Raw genomic sequence first — 17,144 nt, 5'->3', positions numbered from 1 at the left:
TCAAATGAGGACTGCAACTGCTCAAGGATCCATCAGGAGGAATCTGAGTGAAAGAAGGGTATACCATAATGAATTTCAACACATTTACCACAACAGGAAGAAAACCAAACACCCAGCTTTGATATGAAATGAGACAAAGAGCAAAAAGCAAAGGGAAGGAGGAAGAAGAAAAGATAATAAAACGCCAGAGAGCAGTGAGCTGTGCAGTGGAGAGACATGTGAGGGAATATATGAGCATGCGAAGTGGGTGTAATTAGTCTTAAGCGGCTGTGAAGCACAGGCCCTGAGGGCTTCAGTAACTGGATTTAGAACAATTCTGCTGTGATCCACTTTATACACACCGCAGACAAAAGATCTGACAGTTTAATATCCACTCTCACTGTACCTAATTACAAATTGTGACTTTGTAATGACATTAAATGCATTAGTGATGCAGGATTTGTTCAAGCAACATCAAGGATGAGCCAAATGACACAGTGCCATTACTGAACACAAGAGTCATACTTAAGGCTATGTATAGATGCATACAGAGAACAAAAGTAATCATAAATATAAAAATTGCTCATTAAGCTATGAAAGGCCAGTACTGCTTTATTAGGAAATAAAACACATGAGCAGAGAAGACAGTAAATGATGATTTTATGAAGTTGTAGTTTGGAATCAGAAATTCTGTGTCTTGCGCTCATTTCCAGTCTTGAAAGAGTTGATAAAAACAAGCCACTAAACAACAGCCATGCTTTCAGATATCTAGCTACACTAAACCACCGCTCTGAGCTAAAAGCTAATATCTACTTCTACAGTCTACAGCCTGGTAACAAAGGCAGTGCCAACATCAATATTTTAAGACTTATAATGTATGTTAAATATATTCAGCATCTGAATTTAGCACGAAAGAGTTACAACATTTGCTAATTAGCACTAAAACTACAGGACAAACTGAAGCTGATGGGGATGTAGTTCATTTTTAGATCACAAATTATGGACAAAGAGTACAGGAGATAAACCGTAGGATTTTTCCTTTGAATAAGGAACATTTATACTAAGTATCTAACACTGGAAGCCACTAGCAGGAATACAAATTTAAACACAAGAGAGACATGCCAAATGAACATCTGGATGAGCTTCTTTGGCACAACAACACTGCGGTTCTCTCATTCACTCACTGACAAAAACACACACATACACGCAGGTACTGTGTCTCACCGGGTCGACCCATGCCGATTTTCTCCAGGTCTTCATTCTTTACGTAGTCAAAGTGCGACAGCCGTGTGACGTTAAGGTCATCTCGGATCCGTAAGAAGTACTGCTGCAGCTGCACTTCCATCAGCAGTTCCAGCAACCATTCCGTCCCTTCCTCACATTGCATGCTGCTGCCCAGTTTCTGATAAAAATACAAAGACACACACAGAGTTAAGCCCATTCAATAGTCATTCAACACCTCTCCCAATGCATGCTCCAAAATCCGTAAAATACACTCAAAAAGGAAGTCAGCCATCAACAAACAGAGAAAGAAAGGAAACTGAGCTTGGAGCCAGCTCCCTCTTAACTAAATCATTAACAGCCTATTGCTTATAAAAATCAAGTCACAAACTCAAGATCAAGGGGGCTAAAGCGGCAAACATACTGTAGCATAAGCTACTTATCAAAGGATAAAAACAATGAAAACAGTCATTTTCACTGCAATTTGATGTCACTGTGGTGTCAACAAACCACTTAGTCTTCAATAAAGTTAAGCTCAAAACAAAGAAAGTTGTTTTTGGCTGACTTGCTGTAGACTGCTCAGACATGAATGTGCCAAAAAAAACAAAAAACAAGAAGAGCAATACAAGAAATATATTATGCAAAACTGATGTCCAAACGTCCAAAAACCAGACGTGGCCCCGAAACGGTTTCACCGCAATTCCTCACAACACCGAGTCAGCCCATCAATCTTTAACGTAAAAACAAAAAACATCCATTTAACGTAACCAGAAACCTAAACCTAGATGGGCTTCTTCACAAAGCTATCGTCTCAAACTGATGCAAGTTCAATTCAAGACAGTAAACAGCTTTGCTGGAGAACAGCTACACCTGCTCAGAACTTTAAGGAAGTAAACTTGTAAACCAAGCTTAACAACACATGGAAAAGAGAAACATTCCTAATCCGCACATAAAGGCAGACAAAACTTTACGATGGGTGCTCTGGCTGAAGGGGTCACTCCACTGATCAGTATTTAGACTTGGCGAATGAGGAACTTCCTGTGCTGGCAAAGGCGAGGTTACGAGGTCCAGAGAACAGTGTCACAAAGGTCACTGCTTCCTTGCTCGCTGCCATTTAAACTTCCTGAGGGACTTGCTTAGAGGCCATTTCCTATTATTTAATGACTCTGGCCTTAGAAGCTCAAGAACACACACACACACACACACACACACACACACACACACACACACACTTCTAATGGTGGGCCATAAAATAAAGCCCGTATGTGACCAATCCCTAAATCTATCCCTAAATCTACTATGTCTTTTCAGAAATAGCTGTTCTGTATTTTACAGGAATTTTAGATGTGAGGTCTGACTGAGGTCAACTTATTGGGAGGGCTCAGTCCCCAATGGTTATGGCAGATGTTTGTATCCTGATACAGATTCATTCCTATAACCATAAAAATGGGTCAGCTGTCTTTTTGAAATCACAGGAGTCTTCCCCAGCAGCAGTCAACACTGAAGAAAGAATGCTATTTCTCTGGACGGTGCCAAAGACGCAAGTCAGCTTTCTCTTGGGCCTCATTTCATGGCAGTGTCATTTGAGGCATGAGGGGTCAAAATCAAGGAGATGAAGCGCTTCTACTTCTTGGCCCACTAGCAAACAAATTATTAACCCATTAAGGCATGTTGGGTTTGTTTTTTCCTGAGACACGTTCATAGAAATAAGCTTTGATACAATTAATTTAGGTGGCTAAGAAAGAGCTTTATACAGGGTGTATCAAAAAGAAACATCTGACTTTAAAGTGCTTTAAATCCGCAGCTGTTTACTGGTAACAGTCGAAACATGTACTGGTAGAAAGCGAGGATTTAAAAGATTCATGTGGTGGTTGGGACGAGTTATCGTATTGATGTGTGCCATGTATCTGGTTGGGGACACACTGAGCACGTGTAAACGATGCAAGTTTTGTATGTAAAACTTTACATGCAAGCGTCTATGCCCATTACTTTGAAACATATAGCCTTTTGAATTCTTTTTGATACACCATGAATCTTCACCAGCTGAGATCATCAAATTATACTTTCTCCAAACAAAACAGGGTCCTTCCTTTATTTAGTTTATGTAAAACGTCATCAGGAGCTTAACTTCTCCTAAAGTAGGAAGTAGAAAATGTACATTTTGAAGATGTGAGGTTAAACTTGAAAGAAATGCTGCATCCCAACTGTTAGAAATGACTTCCGTTAAGACTCTGAAGAATCCAACCAGGGCTAGAAATCCAGAACTAACTAGTGATCTATATACTTTCCTTCATTTCACCATATTTTAAAGAAGCATCATGAAATGCTGACAGATTAAGAAGCTAAGCCTGTTTGCACTAAACTTGTCCAAGCTTAGCGTTTACTTCAAAAAATATTGAAAACGACCAAACAGGGAGGAAAACAAAGAGAAATAAATGAGGGATGCAGGAATTTAGATGCAGAGAAACAACATGGTGTCATTGCTGAGAAATGCTTTTGGCCTGAACGAATTCCTCAAGGTGGTGCTGATATTCACACAGGCGCATGTACACAGACACACACAAACCTACACCTTCTGGCCAAAATCATGTCCTGTGTTAAATCGGTTCTGCTCTCACATCCTGCTGCAATAACAACCATCCCTGGGGAGAGCCTCAGACCAGCTGGAGAGTCCACACACACACACACACACACACACACACACACACACACACACACTTAGAGACAACTGACCTCCACCATACCATATTCATGATTCATGTATTCTAACAACTAATTAAACCACATGACTCTGACTATAGTTACAAGCATCCATGTCATGCTAAAGAAGATATCCCCTCAATGGAATATGGAGAGTAGACAATCCAGCAGAGCAGACTTACTCGATATACGTGAAAGCGTGCCAGGAAGGGGAATGTCTTTTTCAGCTTGTCAAAGCGTCGCATCCTGAATTCCTTCGTCTGGGATGAATGTAGGTGCAAATAAAGTGCATACACGTTTAAATGGCCCGTGGTTGTTGCTTGTCCTTTAAATCATTACCAGAGCCACAGCACCCTTGGTTTGAGTCTCTGAGGGAATTCTAAGAAGCGCACACAGTTTTTGGATCCGGACCCAAACCTATGAACCCGAGAAGGGGAAGAAAAACTTCCTGAAACCCTGCACGCAAATCTACAGCATTCCATGGCGGGGTCAATCCTCCTCTAAGCCCCTTCTACTGCTTCAGCTCCCCACAAGAAGTCAAAGAGGCATTTATGTAGCACTTGAGAATGCAGAAGAGAACTCAAACTGGCTTGTAATATTAGGAAAGAAGGCTGGAGAGCGAATGGAAGCTGCTGCTTCTAGCAGAGAAAGCCTCCCAGCTCTGCCCTCTGCCCAAGTCCAGCCATGTGCCCTCCTCAGACAGCAATGAGCCAGTCATCCAAACTTGCAGAACTTCACAAATAAGTCACTCCTTCTTCCTCCCTTCCTTTCACTGCCTCTGTCTCTCTCTCCCTCTCTCTCCCTCTCCGTCTCGCTCTCTCTGCTTTGCCTGTGCATATACTGTCTGTTTGCTTTTCGATCCCTCCATCGCGCATGGGACTAAAAATAGGAGCGTCTTCTGCCCGATTCAATCCCCTCGGCAGCACAAACAGACGAGCCAGAGTCGGCGTCTCCGGCTCCACTTTTTAGGCTTTAAAAACATGCATGTCTGCCAGCGGGGGGAGGGAGGGGGGCCAGTCTGCATTTGTTTACAGGTAGCATATGTGCTTGAGCTTCATGTTGACTGCTTATAATTCTCACTTCTGCATCAGCCAAATTTTCTCTACCCCTTTATCCTGCCCCCTCCTGCAACTCCACTCCTCACCCTATCTGTCCTGACCCCCGAACCCCCCACCCACCCTCCTCCTGCCGTCCGTGCAGTGCAGAGCAGAGCGTGGTGCAGAGGACAGAGGCTTCATGGTATTCAGCCCGGAGGAGCATTTGATCCAGGGCCAAAGGGTCACATTCAACTGCAGGAGGGGGAGCTTGTTTCCTGTGATGCAACCTCCCAAAGACACACACACACACACACACACACACACACACACACACACACCCCAAGCGCTCTTCCAGCTTCTCCCTCTGTTGCCTTGCAGAATTTCCCAACCTGCTTAGTGTAATATTTTCTCAACTGAAATGTATTGTTGAATGGCAATCATTATCTCTATGATTTACGAGTAGATTTTCCTACTATATATTTTTTCCAAGTTTCATTTTAAATCTATTTGTTATGATCTTTAATCACTTCTAACCAACGCATTGTGTAAGAGTATCTGCTTAACAAACCCAGAAGCATACTCGAAGCACCAATCATTAACCACCAGGATCATTCGGACAATGAAATAGTGTATGAATAATTTCTGAGGTATGAACCACACGATGTGCAAAACAGATTTACAGATATCTGTTAGTGGATGACTAATAGTTTACAGTAATAGTGAAGAAAAAACCCACATGAATATAATTATGATTACATAAGACCTGCTCAGGTCACTTAACCGCGGTAAACTCGCACACTCCTTTTCTGTCACTGTGACGTCTTTTTTGCGCTGACTAAAACTCCTGCCATCTCCCTTCTCCTCCCTATTCTTCACTCCTTCATTAATCCCTTCTCTTTCACTCCCATGCCTCCTTCTGTCCCTCCTCTTTATCCCTGAGGATCTGGCCAAACTCTTGCATTTTCTTCTTTATTTGGTGCTGCCTTTTATTTCCTGCCTCTAATCCTCTAAAATGTTATCTCTCTTCCACTACGCTGACTATAAACAAACCCGTAGCGGCTGTTTTTCAGACCAGTGGTGGCAATAAGCCATGTCTGCCTCCGTGGGCAGATATTATTAAACTTTTGCCTTTCTGATTTCACCACTCCTCCTCCCCCTTCTTTCGCTCGCTGTGCTGTTTTTCATAAGTCTAGCCCATCAATCCACACTTTGACTTAGCTGTTCCCTTTTCACTAGATTTAGTTTTTTATAACGCTCCCTCTGTCTTACTCTCTCTTCCATTTACTTCCACACACTTCTGCTTTGAATTAGGAAGTTTTGTGTTTACTAGTCTAAGGGTGGACAGAAGGCGAGCAGGCAGAGGTGTTATGGGATGGAAATAAAAACTACAAATGGTGTTTGATCATGAAGTATTGGAGTTTAATCAGAGACGGGAAAACAGGCCTTTGTCAGAGGCGGGTGATGCTGTGCAGCGTGAGTTTGCATACCAATTTATTTGTGTAGTTTGTGTACTTTAATCAGCTGTCTAAATGACTTTATTTGAATGTTTTGATTTATAAAAATTATTATTTTTAACTGTAATGTGTAAGTGAACAAATTGTCTCACTTTAGAGTGACGTTATAATAGATTCAACGAAGTCAGCCAGGCAAAGGCAGGCGGCCATACTGTCATCAACACAGGGAACAGTGTGCTAGCTGATGATATCCACATTGGAGTCTCTTTACTGTGCCCCTTGCCCACATGGAGAGGGATCAGAATGACATCAGCCAAAACTTTAAGAGAACATGGCCTACTGTATCCTACATCCATACTGTATAAATCCACAAGGCCCTCACACAGGTGAAAAGTCGCAGCTCATGGTCATCACCTTAACACAAGCCAACTAAGGATACCAAACTTTTTATATAAGTAGAACAGCCTAAAAATCCCCATGCCTTCCGTTTGGATTTCTTAGTTTACAGAGTCTCTATTGCTTTTGTTTGACAGCATTGCATTAAAGTATATTATAGTTACTATATGAGTCAAGCATCCAGAATCATAAGGATCACGTAGACCAATTAATATCATAACTACCTCCCTAGACTATTCAGATTTTTGCATCAGCCGTATTTTAATAGATGCCAATATAGAATTTGTCACAGTAAAGTTAGCTTCAGTGATATGATAAATAAGGAAGTAATGTTTGCTTTGGAGCACTTATGTAACTCACAAGACTGTGAAACAGATGCTATGAAATAGCCCACATTCCTGAAAATCAGCAGCAGGACAAAGAAGGACATTACTAACATAACTGGATTTTTACAAAATGTTGTCCATTAATTCATCAAAAGAAACAACACTGAACAATTATCAGTTGTCAGTGTCAGTTGGATTGATTAATCAACATGATTCAACAGTAATGAAGGTGAAAAAAGCAATAGCTTTAAACCACTTCAAACAGAACTCATTATTAATTACCTTTTGTTAAATTAAAGAAATAAAAAACAAATAAAGAGATAGGCTGGGATAAAAAGAAGAGGAAATATGGCGACACCAGTGTGGCAGTTTAGTGAAACGGGAAGCTGTGTGTGTGATAATGCAGCGTTTGTGTAGAGTACCATCAAATATCCAATTTCATCTGATGTTTTGTTAGAAATCAGTGGAAGGAATGTGTGAGAGAGCCATCAGCTGCCCCCTGACTAAGGAGATTAGAGCAATACGATTAACATAAGTCAATATGTATTGTTGCCATATGAACACTAGGGGGCACCAAATCTTAATATGAGGGGTTTTCATTGCTCTGTGTGTGACAAGCATTTGTTTTTCCACTCTAAAAAGACTTTGGGATTACACAGGTCACTCAAACTTTTATCAGTTGCCTTTCTGGTTATGTGGGGCCAGTTTATGACCAGTGGCAACAAAATCCAACTAAGGAAAAACAGCCCATTTTACCATGCCTCGAGGTGTCTTTTTTTTTTTTTTTTTTTTTTTTTTGGCCTGTCCCGTTTGGCTCTTTTGCCATCAGATTTGTTGTCTAAAGGCAAAGAAAGATGCCCAACGGATTTACTTTACCAAATTGACCATCCCAGCCTTGCCGTAATGGTCCATTTGATTCACCTTTTATTGTTTCTTTTATTTTCACTTACTGAATACGGGACAGACTTGACTGGGGGAAAGAAGGGGAGAAAGAAAGAGGGAAAGAGAAACAGCTGAGAAGAGGGACGGGGGAGAAGGGCAAAAGACAAAAACCAACAGAACAGGCAGAGAAGAAAAAAATGCATATATCAATCACCTGGGTCACCTGCTGAGAAAGAAAAAAGAAAACAAGCAGAAGAGAACAAGAGCAACAGAACAAACAACACCACAATGATACATGGGAATACGACAGCAAATACCAAACACTAAACACCACTGTGCAGCACACAAGACCAACAGAACACAGTGTGCCCTGAGGTAGGAGCCAAAAAGGGTGCAGTTTGTGGGTGTGATCACCCGTGTGTACACCTGTGAGCATGGACGCGCTTGTTTTTTGTTTTTTAAAAGGTTCCTTCTTGTAATAATCTGCTAGAGGGTGTGGGGGGGCCACAGCCCCGAGGTGTCTTGACAACTAGTGGCTGGTGATTAAGACAAAAAATTATTATCAATTTTTTTATTGCTTGCCGAAATAACGAGAAAAGTCTCGTCCTAATAAGTTCAAGAGTTAATTAGGATTCAAATGCTGAAAGTGAAGAAAATTTTGATTCAAAATTGTAAATATCTTGAAATTTAAAGTTAACAAACTGAAATCTCAGTTTGGATGAATTGGATGAAAACTATGGTCATTTTTTAAATCAGAACCAGATAGCATTTAAAACCAGGGCTCTATCTGGCATTACCATGTAGTTACAGTAAGTCACAATATGACTGTAGTGATGGCATTTGTGTCAAACAATATCAATATTTAGTGACTTAAACATGTGATATTTTGATATATTGGCCAGTATTTTTTTCCTTTATAAAATCAAACAGATTTCCATAACACCTATTTTGTGTAGTTGCTTACTCATTTACACTACTCAGATCAGCTGGTTGGTTGGGCGTCCATACATGCGTGGTGCCATAGCGAAGTTGCATAGTGCCCTCTGGTGAACAAGCTATGCAACATCAACACATGGTTTTTCTCCCATCTCTTCTTTATCTTTTTTAATTTTCATTCATCCGTTGATATAAAAGCAGTTGCTGATAGTTTAGTAAACACCTAATTTCAGTTGCTAATTGGTCGATTTTCTTGATTTTTTTTTTCTTTCCAGTTTTCACTGTCTGTTTGGTTTGACTGAGGTTTGGTTTACGCCCTAGTTTGGGTCAAAATACACCTCTGTGCAATGTTCATGGTAATAAAGCTAAAGTAGAAAGCTAAAGTAAGCTAAATAAACTTTTACATGCCGTCTTTTTCCACACAAGTTCTACATATATCACATCACAATAACCTGATCACCTGTGGTGACGACCCTGGAGGAAGCTAAATGTGACCAGTTTATCAAGATCGATGAAATTTATTCAATTAGATAAAACTGTTTGGATTTTTTTTTTACAGATTTACTGCAACTAGCTTTACATTAAGACTGCTGTCTGACCTCGCACGCATGCACAAAGTAGTCTGACCGAGTGGCTTTACAAAAGGACACTAATACTATAAAGCCCAAGTTAAATGTTTGACCGTGAAGATTACATTATCATGACCAGACATCAGATTAGGACCTTTCTAGCTAATAAGATTATGAAGAACAACATGCTGTGAGCTCTATTATGTTACAGTACTGAAACACACATGCACATACACGCACACACACATTCTCGTGTTGATATCTTAGTGAGGACATCTAGTTGACATAATGTTTCTCTAGCTGCTTACCCTAACCATCAAAAATGTTTGCCTAACACTAGCCTCCATCCAACCATAACCTAATTGTAACTCTGACACTAAAACTACATTTTGAGTCTTAAAAATGCCATCAAACTTGTGAGGACAGGCACTTTAGTGCTGACTAGTGGCTGTTGGTCCCCACACAGATGTGTAAACAGGTATACACACACACACACACACTTCTAGATTCTGTAATATGATGCTCACTGTATACAGGAAGGCATGCAAAGGCATGCACACCGACTAGATTCATCCTGAGGCACTATGTTGGGAATTAAGTTAGCTTACTGGGCACCGGTGTATTTCTAAACTAAGTTCCAACATTTTGGTAACAAAACATCAAACTGCGTTTTGGGTGCCGGGTGCCAAAAATGCAGAGTGAAGAAGAAGGAGTAGTAGAACTACATTAATCACTTTAGAAACTGTGCTAGAACAATATCTACACAAACACACAAAAACCTCTGACAGAGGACAGCATGCACAGACATACAGAGATCCATCATTCCTAATGTCACAGATAGCAACTATCTCCCAAGGTCTGGCTTTTACGTTTTCCTTAAATCCCTTTACCGTCCACAGGAACTCATTACTCACAAAGCCAGGAGGGGAGAGGCGGTGTGAGGCTGTGAGCGTTAATGTGCCCATGAACAGATTATGAGAAAGATGAGAGCTCTGGATGCCAGTGGCCTGCTTCCAGGTCATCACTTCCAGTTTTCAGGAACATATGTGCTGTGTTTTGTCAACAAATGTTGTTTTGGTAGCTTGACCTAATATGCATAATGCCAGACTGTAAAAAACAACCCCCACAAAACAATGAAATACACCCGTACTGAGCAATCCTTTCTTTGATCCCTTAAAGCAGGTTAAGAGGGAGAAGGAGGAGCCATTAAAATAAATATCAAATATCATGAATAAAATGATTGAACTCAAAATCTATCACAGCAGGTAGCTCAATCAAAAGAAATTACTTATTACATTCATATTATTCCAAACACAGTGGATGCCCAGCCATACTCACGGCCGACACAAATTCATCATTTTCAGATAAAGCTTGCCCGCTAATCCCTTCATCCTCCACAGGGGGAAAAACATCCATAAGATATCTGTGTGGAGAATAAAATGGTCACTCTAATAACACAATAAGTATTTTCCATACACCTACATTTTCCGTACATCTACCCTTAAGTGTTTTTCACTCAGTTTCAGAATAAGATGAGGCAGCTGCAGGCTGTGGCGCTGAAAGCTAACCCTAGAAAAACCGCTGTACTCAGCACAAAGCTGCAGCTGTGGAAGGAGACTGATCTGATTCAGCCCCAAACAGAGCACAACAGCTGCAGCGTCCATCGGTTCAACTCTGCTCAACTAGCACACAGATCCTCAACACACACAGGACAGTATCACATTTAAACTGCCGCACACATCTACACATTCATTTATCTTCTCCCTATATTTGCTTATCAACAGCAGGTCCCGGAGGGCTGAAACCCAGTACATGTCAGGGAAGACCAGCGCAGGGCATTGCTTGAAGTAGCAGCGGTAGTGAGTCAAATTTGAACCCAATTCCATTTAAACACAAGTCACCATAAAATGTTTAAACAAACATAATAAGTAAATTAGTAAAAAATAAATAAATAAATAATAACATCCATTTTGAAAAAGTTCAAATTGTAATTCTCACCATACTGAAATCAGGCAATTTTTATTTTTTTTTTTTACATATTTTCAGTTTGTGTTTAGTTTTTTGTTTAAATTTAGATTTTTTGTTTTTAAATTTTGAATTAATTTCTTATTTTCTTGTTTCATTTTTACATTTAATGGTAGAAATTACACATTTCAGTTAAGCTTTCATTCGTTTTTGATATTTATTTTGTTTACTTTGTTACAGGATAACTTTAAGTAGTTTAGGATACACATTACAGTAAAAATTGTATAAAAAGAAATACAAAAAGAAACATTGTGCAGGCAGCTTACATATCACAATTTCAAATATTTGACCAAATGAACAAAGACTTAACATTTCCCGTGTGTTTTAGACCTAAGTTTAGACTGAAGAGCAGAGGCGATCGTGCCTTTGCCTCAGCTGCACCCAATCTCCCTGCTTCTATTCGTGCCTCGGACTCTGTCCAATCCTTTAAATCAAGATTGAAAGCATACTTATTTAACCTGGCTTTCCTGACCAGTTAATACCCTTTTTAAACTTTTTATCTAATGTATTATTTTATTATTAATTTTACTGCTGTTTTTATCTTCTTAGTAGATATTTTTGTATTCACGATCTGACCTTCCTCCTGTATTGAGGTTTGATACCCATTTTACTTAACTCTTAAGGTCTATTAGTGCCTCCATTCTGTCTGTGCTAGTGCCTGATCTGTACTTATGTTGTTTCTCCGTATTACTGTGAAGCACTTTGGCGTGCCTTCAGGTTTTTAAATGTGCTATATAAATAAAACTGTATTTTTTTGTTTATTTATTATTATTCACAATACGTTTCAAGTCCAATTTTTACCTTTATTGTACTTTCATCTGTTCTTTCAAAATTAGTTTTAGTTACCAGTAATAACTGCTTTAGCCACATTTTAATCACATTGAAAATACAGTAAAGACCAAACTATCAACACTGTATACCAGACAGTTTTTTCTTGTTTCTTTAAGCCAACTCCTAATTTTAAATAATCTATTCCAGCCTAAACATGACAGCAACACACACCCCTGACATGTAATGCCCTTGCAGACTGTTGAAACTATTCAGTTTACAACATCTCTACAAAAAAGGGTAAAACGGTGAATTACCGACCTGGTGAACTTATTTATCTAGCTCTGAGTTCAGTGATTCTACACATTTTCTTCTGATGTTGAAAACATTAAAAAAAGGCAACAGAGATGTTTCACAATGGTTTGATGTGGAAATTAAACGGCCAGCCTAAAAGCCAAACAAACAAAAAAAAGAGTCGGGCCTTCACAGTATTTGTGAAATAGTGTGTGTGTGTGTGTGTGTGTGTGTTTGTGTGTGGCTTTGCAGAATAGGTGGGAGGGTATAAAATGTCATAGTTTGCCTCTCACCAACCTCATTCTGCAGCACTTCATCAGTGACCTCATGGCTCTGCATGCAATAACTCGGCCTCGTGTGTGGGCGAGAAGCGCCGTGTGTTGTGCTGAGCAGGGCGCTACTGACATACATGGGTAAAAGAGCTAGTACTGTCTGACAGATGAATGAGCACTTTGGGAGATCTATGAAGTGGAGTTATGTTCGCACAATCCAACCAGACTTTTTTCCCCTCAGCAGACGTATGTCTTGCCACAGGTGTTACTAAGAACAATGGCCGTTGTAATATTGTGTTTCAGCAAGCCGGGATAGTGTGACAATGAACACGCAATGCCACTGAAACTAAAGTAAACTTAGTGGCATCCAGTAGTTACACCTGTCTTTGTTTACCCCTTATGCTCTGACGTGTCAAAGAGTCTGTTTGGGGGAAGGAAAAAAAAGCTTATAAATTTTCCACATTATTTAACACTAAAAATGATGGACCACCTTGATCACCTGATTAGGTGCTAAACCATCAGTACGCAAACTGACACGAAGGGAAAAAGGATGCTGAAATGTCGGGAAACCCGGCCCGACACTGACTGAGGAATGAAAGCCATGTCACAGGAAAACAGCTGTGTACATTCACCAAAGTGTTTTGGACATGACACAGCCAGTGTGACACTGAACAAGACAAGATAAATGCTCACAATGGCAATGATTTGAAATACAGAGACACCTACGAAAGCATAAATCATCATTTCATTTCCCTTTGACAGGTTCATACTGCTGGCTGAAATTAGTCCATTACCTACTATTACCTACTACTGTAAAATAAAGGGAACTGCACAGGTCTACCTCTTCATCATCGCTAGGCAGCCTTTGGTAATCCGACTCTGTTGTCTCCTGCAGTCTCTGGTATTCTGCCGTCTCCCCCATGGTGGAGTTCTGAGACCCAGCCGGTACCTGTTCGGGTGCTACGTGTCCTCAAATAGCTGCTGCTCCAGCCCAGTGAGCAACCCACACACTCAGTCGGTCAGTCAGCTCGCGTCGACATCCATGCAGGAAGACAAGTGCGATATTCTGGGCGTCGTTCACGGAGCGGCGTTGCATTATTCTGCAACGCCTGGCACAATACGTCTTATTACTCTGCTAACTCTGCTGTCACTCCTGCATCCAGTAATACCACCTTCATTGTCTTCATCGTTTAGGTTGAGTCAGCATTCGTTTAAAATGGCTGGACAATGAGTTCTTCATTTTCACACCTTTGTGACAGGAACTGACTAGTCTCTAAAAACAAAGCTGCTAATCCTCATGGAAACAGTTTTCAGAAGTGTAATTGTGCTGATAATCTGCAAACAATACTTCTTAATACAGAATGAATAACTCAATTCAGTTCGTGCAGGCAGGAGTAGCTCCGCTTTTGAGAAGATATACAGAATGCAATCCTCTTGAACGGTCTGTCCTTTTCATATGTCAGCAGCATTAAGAAGCTTCTGGGGTGTGAAAATGATCATTCAGAAGTCATTCAGCAAGGATTATTGTCCCTCAGACAATGAAATTCCAGCCTGGGTCCTTGGAGTTGCTGCAGTCAAGAGGTGGGAGTGTTAGGAGGATGAAGCCAAGGTGTGGCACAGAAGGTGAAAAGTCTAACAGGCTCCGCTTGTATCCTCACATCAGCTTCTAACCTCAATCTCTCTCTTGTGCTCAGTTGTGCTCATCTCTGCTGTCACTGCCTGCCTCTCTCTCTCTCTCTCTCTCTCTCTCTCTGACTCTTGTTCACCCTTCCTTAATGCTGACGCATGCTCCTCATATCCAGCGACGGCTCTCTCCGTTTCCATTTCCATGCCCCAGGCACTACCATGACCAGCTTACCTCCTCTTACTCATCGGCAGTGAAAAATCACAGCAAGCAGTGGCAGCGGTCGTCCGGGTGACGTCTTTCATATTTCACCTGAATTAGCTCCTTCCTTCTTTGTGTGGTTTTTTATTCATTCCAGCGGCTCGGCTCTAACGATGCCGACTGAAGTCTGGGAGCATTTTGGACTCTGCTTTGTCCTAAATGGACTTCCTGATTGCTCGGTCGATGCCTAATCCCTCGCCTGTTGTTATTGTTTTTCCCCCCCTCCTCTCCTTTCGAGCCCTAACCCTCTAACCCGCTTTCCACACGCTTCCACTTTTTTTTCCCCACTCGATGATTTGGCGAGTGGTCGCCTCTTCTATTACCGTGGCAACATCAACCCATCCCACCTCCTCCCCGCTCCAGTGTTCTGTAGCCACGGTGATCCACTCAGCTGTGGTCCTGATAAAAGCAGCCAATGAGAATAAGTCAAGCCAACAGGAAAGGGAGGGGGAGGAGAGTGTCAGGCGAGAGGTGGAGAGGCGGAGGGAGCCCTAATGAGGAGAGTTAATCTTCCCTCTGAGAGGGAGAAAAACATGGCCATGCTGCTTTGTCTGTGTTTGTGTGTGTAAAGCTCTCCAGTATAGAGGACATCCAAGCCATCTGGACCTTGCTGTGTGGACATCTGGGTGAAGAGGAAAATAGAATAAAAGAACAACGCATGTGCATCTGCGTACGCACACACGACACTTCCCCATCGCTCCAACTGATGCCATTGAGGAAAAAAAAAAATCTTTAAAGCACTCTGGGACAGCACAGAGTATTTGTTTACGCATGCATGATCTCCTCCTCCCCTCAGTCTATGTCACTCTTTATTCCTTCCACTTTCATATCCTTAAAACTCGCCCCTCTTTTGTTTTGCCTCCTCTCGCTCTCTTCTCCATCTCCGACTCCACTCCAGTCCTGCTGATGTCCTTAGGCCAGTTATTTACAGCCCACTGCACAACATTCATTTTTTGCTCTCATTCCTCCACCTCTTCCTCTTTTCTGTGATCTGGTCCTCCGGAAGCAGACTTCTGCAAATTTGAGAGGCACGCAACACAACACAGCAGTGGAACAAAAGCAGCAAGACTGCGTAATTGAAGTTAAAAAATTATTATTTTGGTCAATATTGACGTCACCATGACGTCACCACTTTTTAAAGTTAGAATTTGTCAATTTTCTTTTCTTTTCTTGTTTCTCGCTCAAAATCTAAATCCAAAATGTCGTGGTTTACCTTACTTGCATTAGAAAAAAAAATTGCAGAATAAACCTTTTATCTCGATTATGTCATTTCCATTATTGCTGGAAGAGTAGAACTGAATATAAAATCAATTATCAGCCGTGATATGCGTACGCCTCCAAAGAAACACATGGTTTGCGCATAATTATTTCTGCAAATGTAAGTGATACGATTTGGATGCACACATAATACACAGTTACACACACTGTAGGTCAGCGATTCTGCATTTATTATAAATCAGGTCCTCAGACACCTACTGTGTCCAAGTTTTTAGTGTATTTATAGGGCAGTAATATCAACTCATACTGTAGCAGTACATGCTGACCTCTCCTCTTTTACCCCTGCTATGGATTCGTGTTTCGTGTTTTATTATTCCATCCCTCTTACAGCTCAATCTTAAATGAAACCTCTTTATATGAATTTACTTTTTTAGTGGAGTAAAAAATCTCAAGAGCTTTCAACCTTAATGGCCAACAACATTTCTTAAAAATAGTCATGACGGGTGGGATTCACAGTGTTGCATTACCTATGATCTTAACAACATTCTGCACGTATTTGAGAACTGAGGTTACCAGCTGCTGTAGTTTTGAAAGTGAGGATTTTGACTGCTTAGCAGTTCAGAGCCTGGGAATTGGTCTGGAATGGATGGAGGTTAATTCAGCATCCAGATGCCAACTCCTGCAATACATGCGGGTATGTTTGTTTTCCTAAAGTAAGGAAAGTCTGCCCTGAAAGAAAGATGTATGACAGCACAGGCTTCTCTAAAACTGTGCTTCAATGGTGTTTTCATAGAAGTTAAACTAAGCAACGCAGTATCCACTGATTAATACCCACTCTGGGTATTGGATTTTCAAACTGTGGGTTGATAACAAGCAGGCATCCATACTTTCCACAAGAAACTCAGACTGCAGGTACCATTTAGTTATGAATGTGATTTTTTAAGCATGTTTTACTTTGATACACATTTTTCTAAAATTCCTAAACAATTTTTCCATGCAGACTTTCACAGAGCGCTGAAGCACACATTTTGAAATGGGGTCATACAGCGAGCCCTCCATCAGTGTATTTCTCTCTTTAAAGTGTCTAATGATACATTTGTCCATTCAGTTTCTAACTTTCTTGAATCATGTCAAACGTGTAGGCATACAGAACGAAATGAAAAAACCTCTACAGTGCAGTAT

At 40.9% G+C, this 17,144-nt stretch overlaps 1 protein-coding gene across 7 annotated transcripts in view; it reads right to left on the bottom strand.

The window, feature by feature from the left end:
• tnk2b (tyrosine kinase, non-receptor, 2b) overlaps window positions 1-17,144 on the bottom strand; it is a 59,504-nt gene that overhangs the window by 18,335 nt on the left and 24,025 nt on the right. For 4 of the 7 annotated variants that reach the window (XM_085438169.1, XM_085438174.1, XM_085438170.1 and 1 more), the window contains exons 1-2: window positions 13,701-14,980; window positions 1,204-1,381 (exon numbers count right to left, since the gene is read on the bottom strand). In XM_085438169.1, the coding sequence (XP_085294295.1) occupies window positions 1,204-1,381; window positions 13,701-13,781 (259 nt within the window). In that variant the 5' untranslated portion in view covers window positions 13,782-14,980. Of the gene's footprint in view, window positions 1-1,203; window positions 1,382-4,082; window positions 4,807-13,700; window positions 14,981-17,144 lie in introns of those variants that run through there. The other 3 variants (XM_085438176.1, XM_085438173.1, XM_085438175.1) reach the window with 3 other exon arrangements.

Source organism: Copadichromis virginalis, linkage group LG18 (assembly GCF_057382275.1).
Source record: "Copadichromis virginalis isolate Kocher_CV1m ecotype Utaka linkage group LG18, C_Virginalis_male_GT1.1, whole genome shotgun sequence".
Taxonomy (NCBI): domain Eukaryota; kingdom Metazoa; phylum Chordata; class Actinopteri; order Cichliformes; family Cichlidae; genus Copadichromis; species Copadichromis virginalis.
The sequence above is the reverse complement of the archived record's forward strand: the minus strand, read 5'-3'. Positions and strand labels throughout refer to the sequence as shown.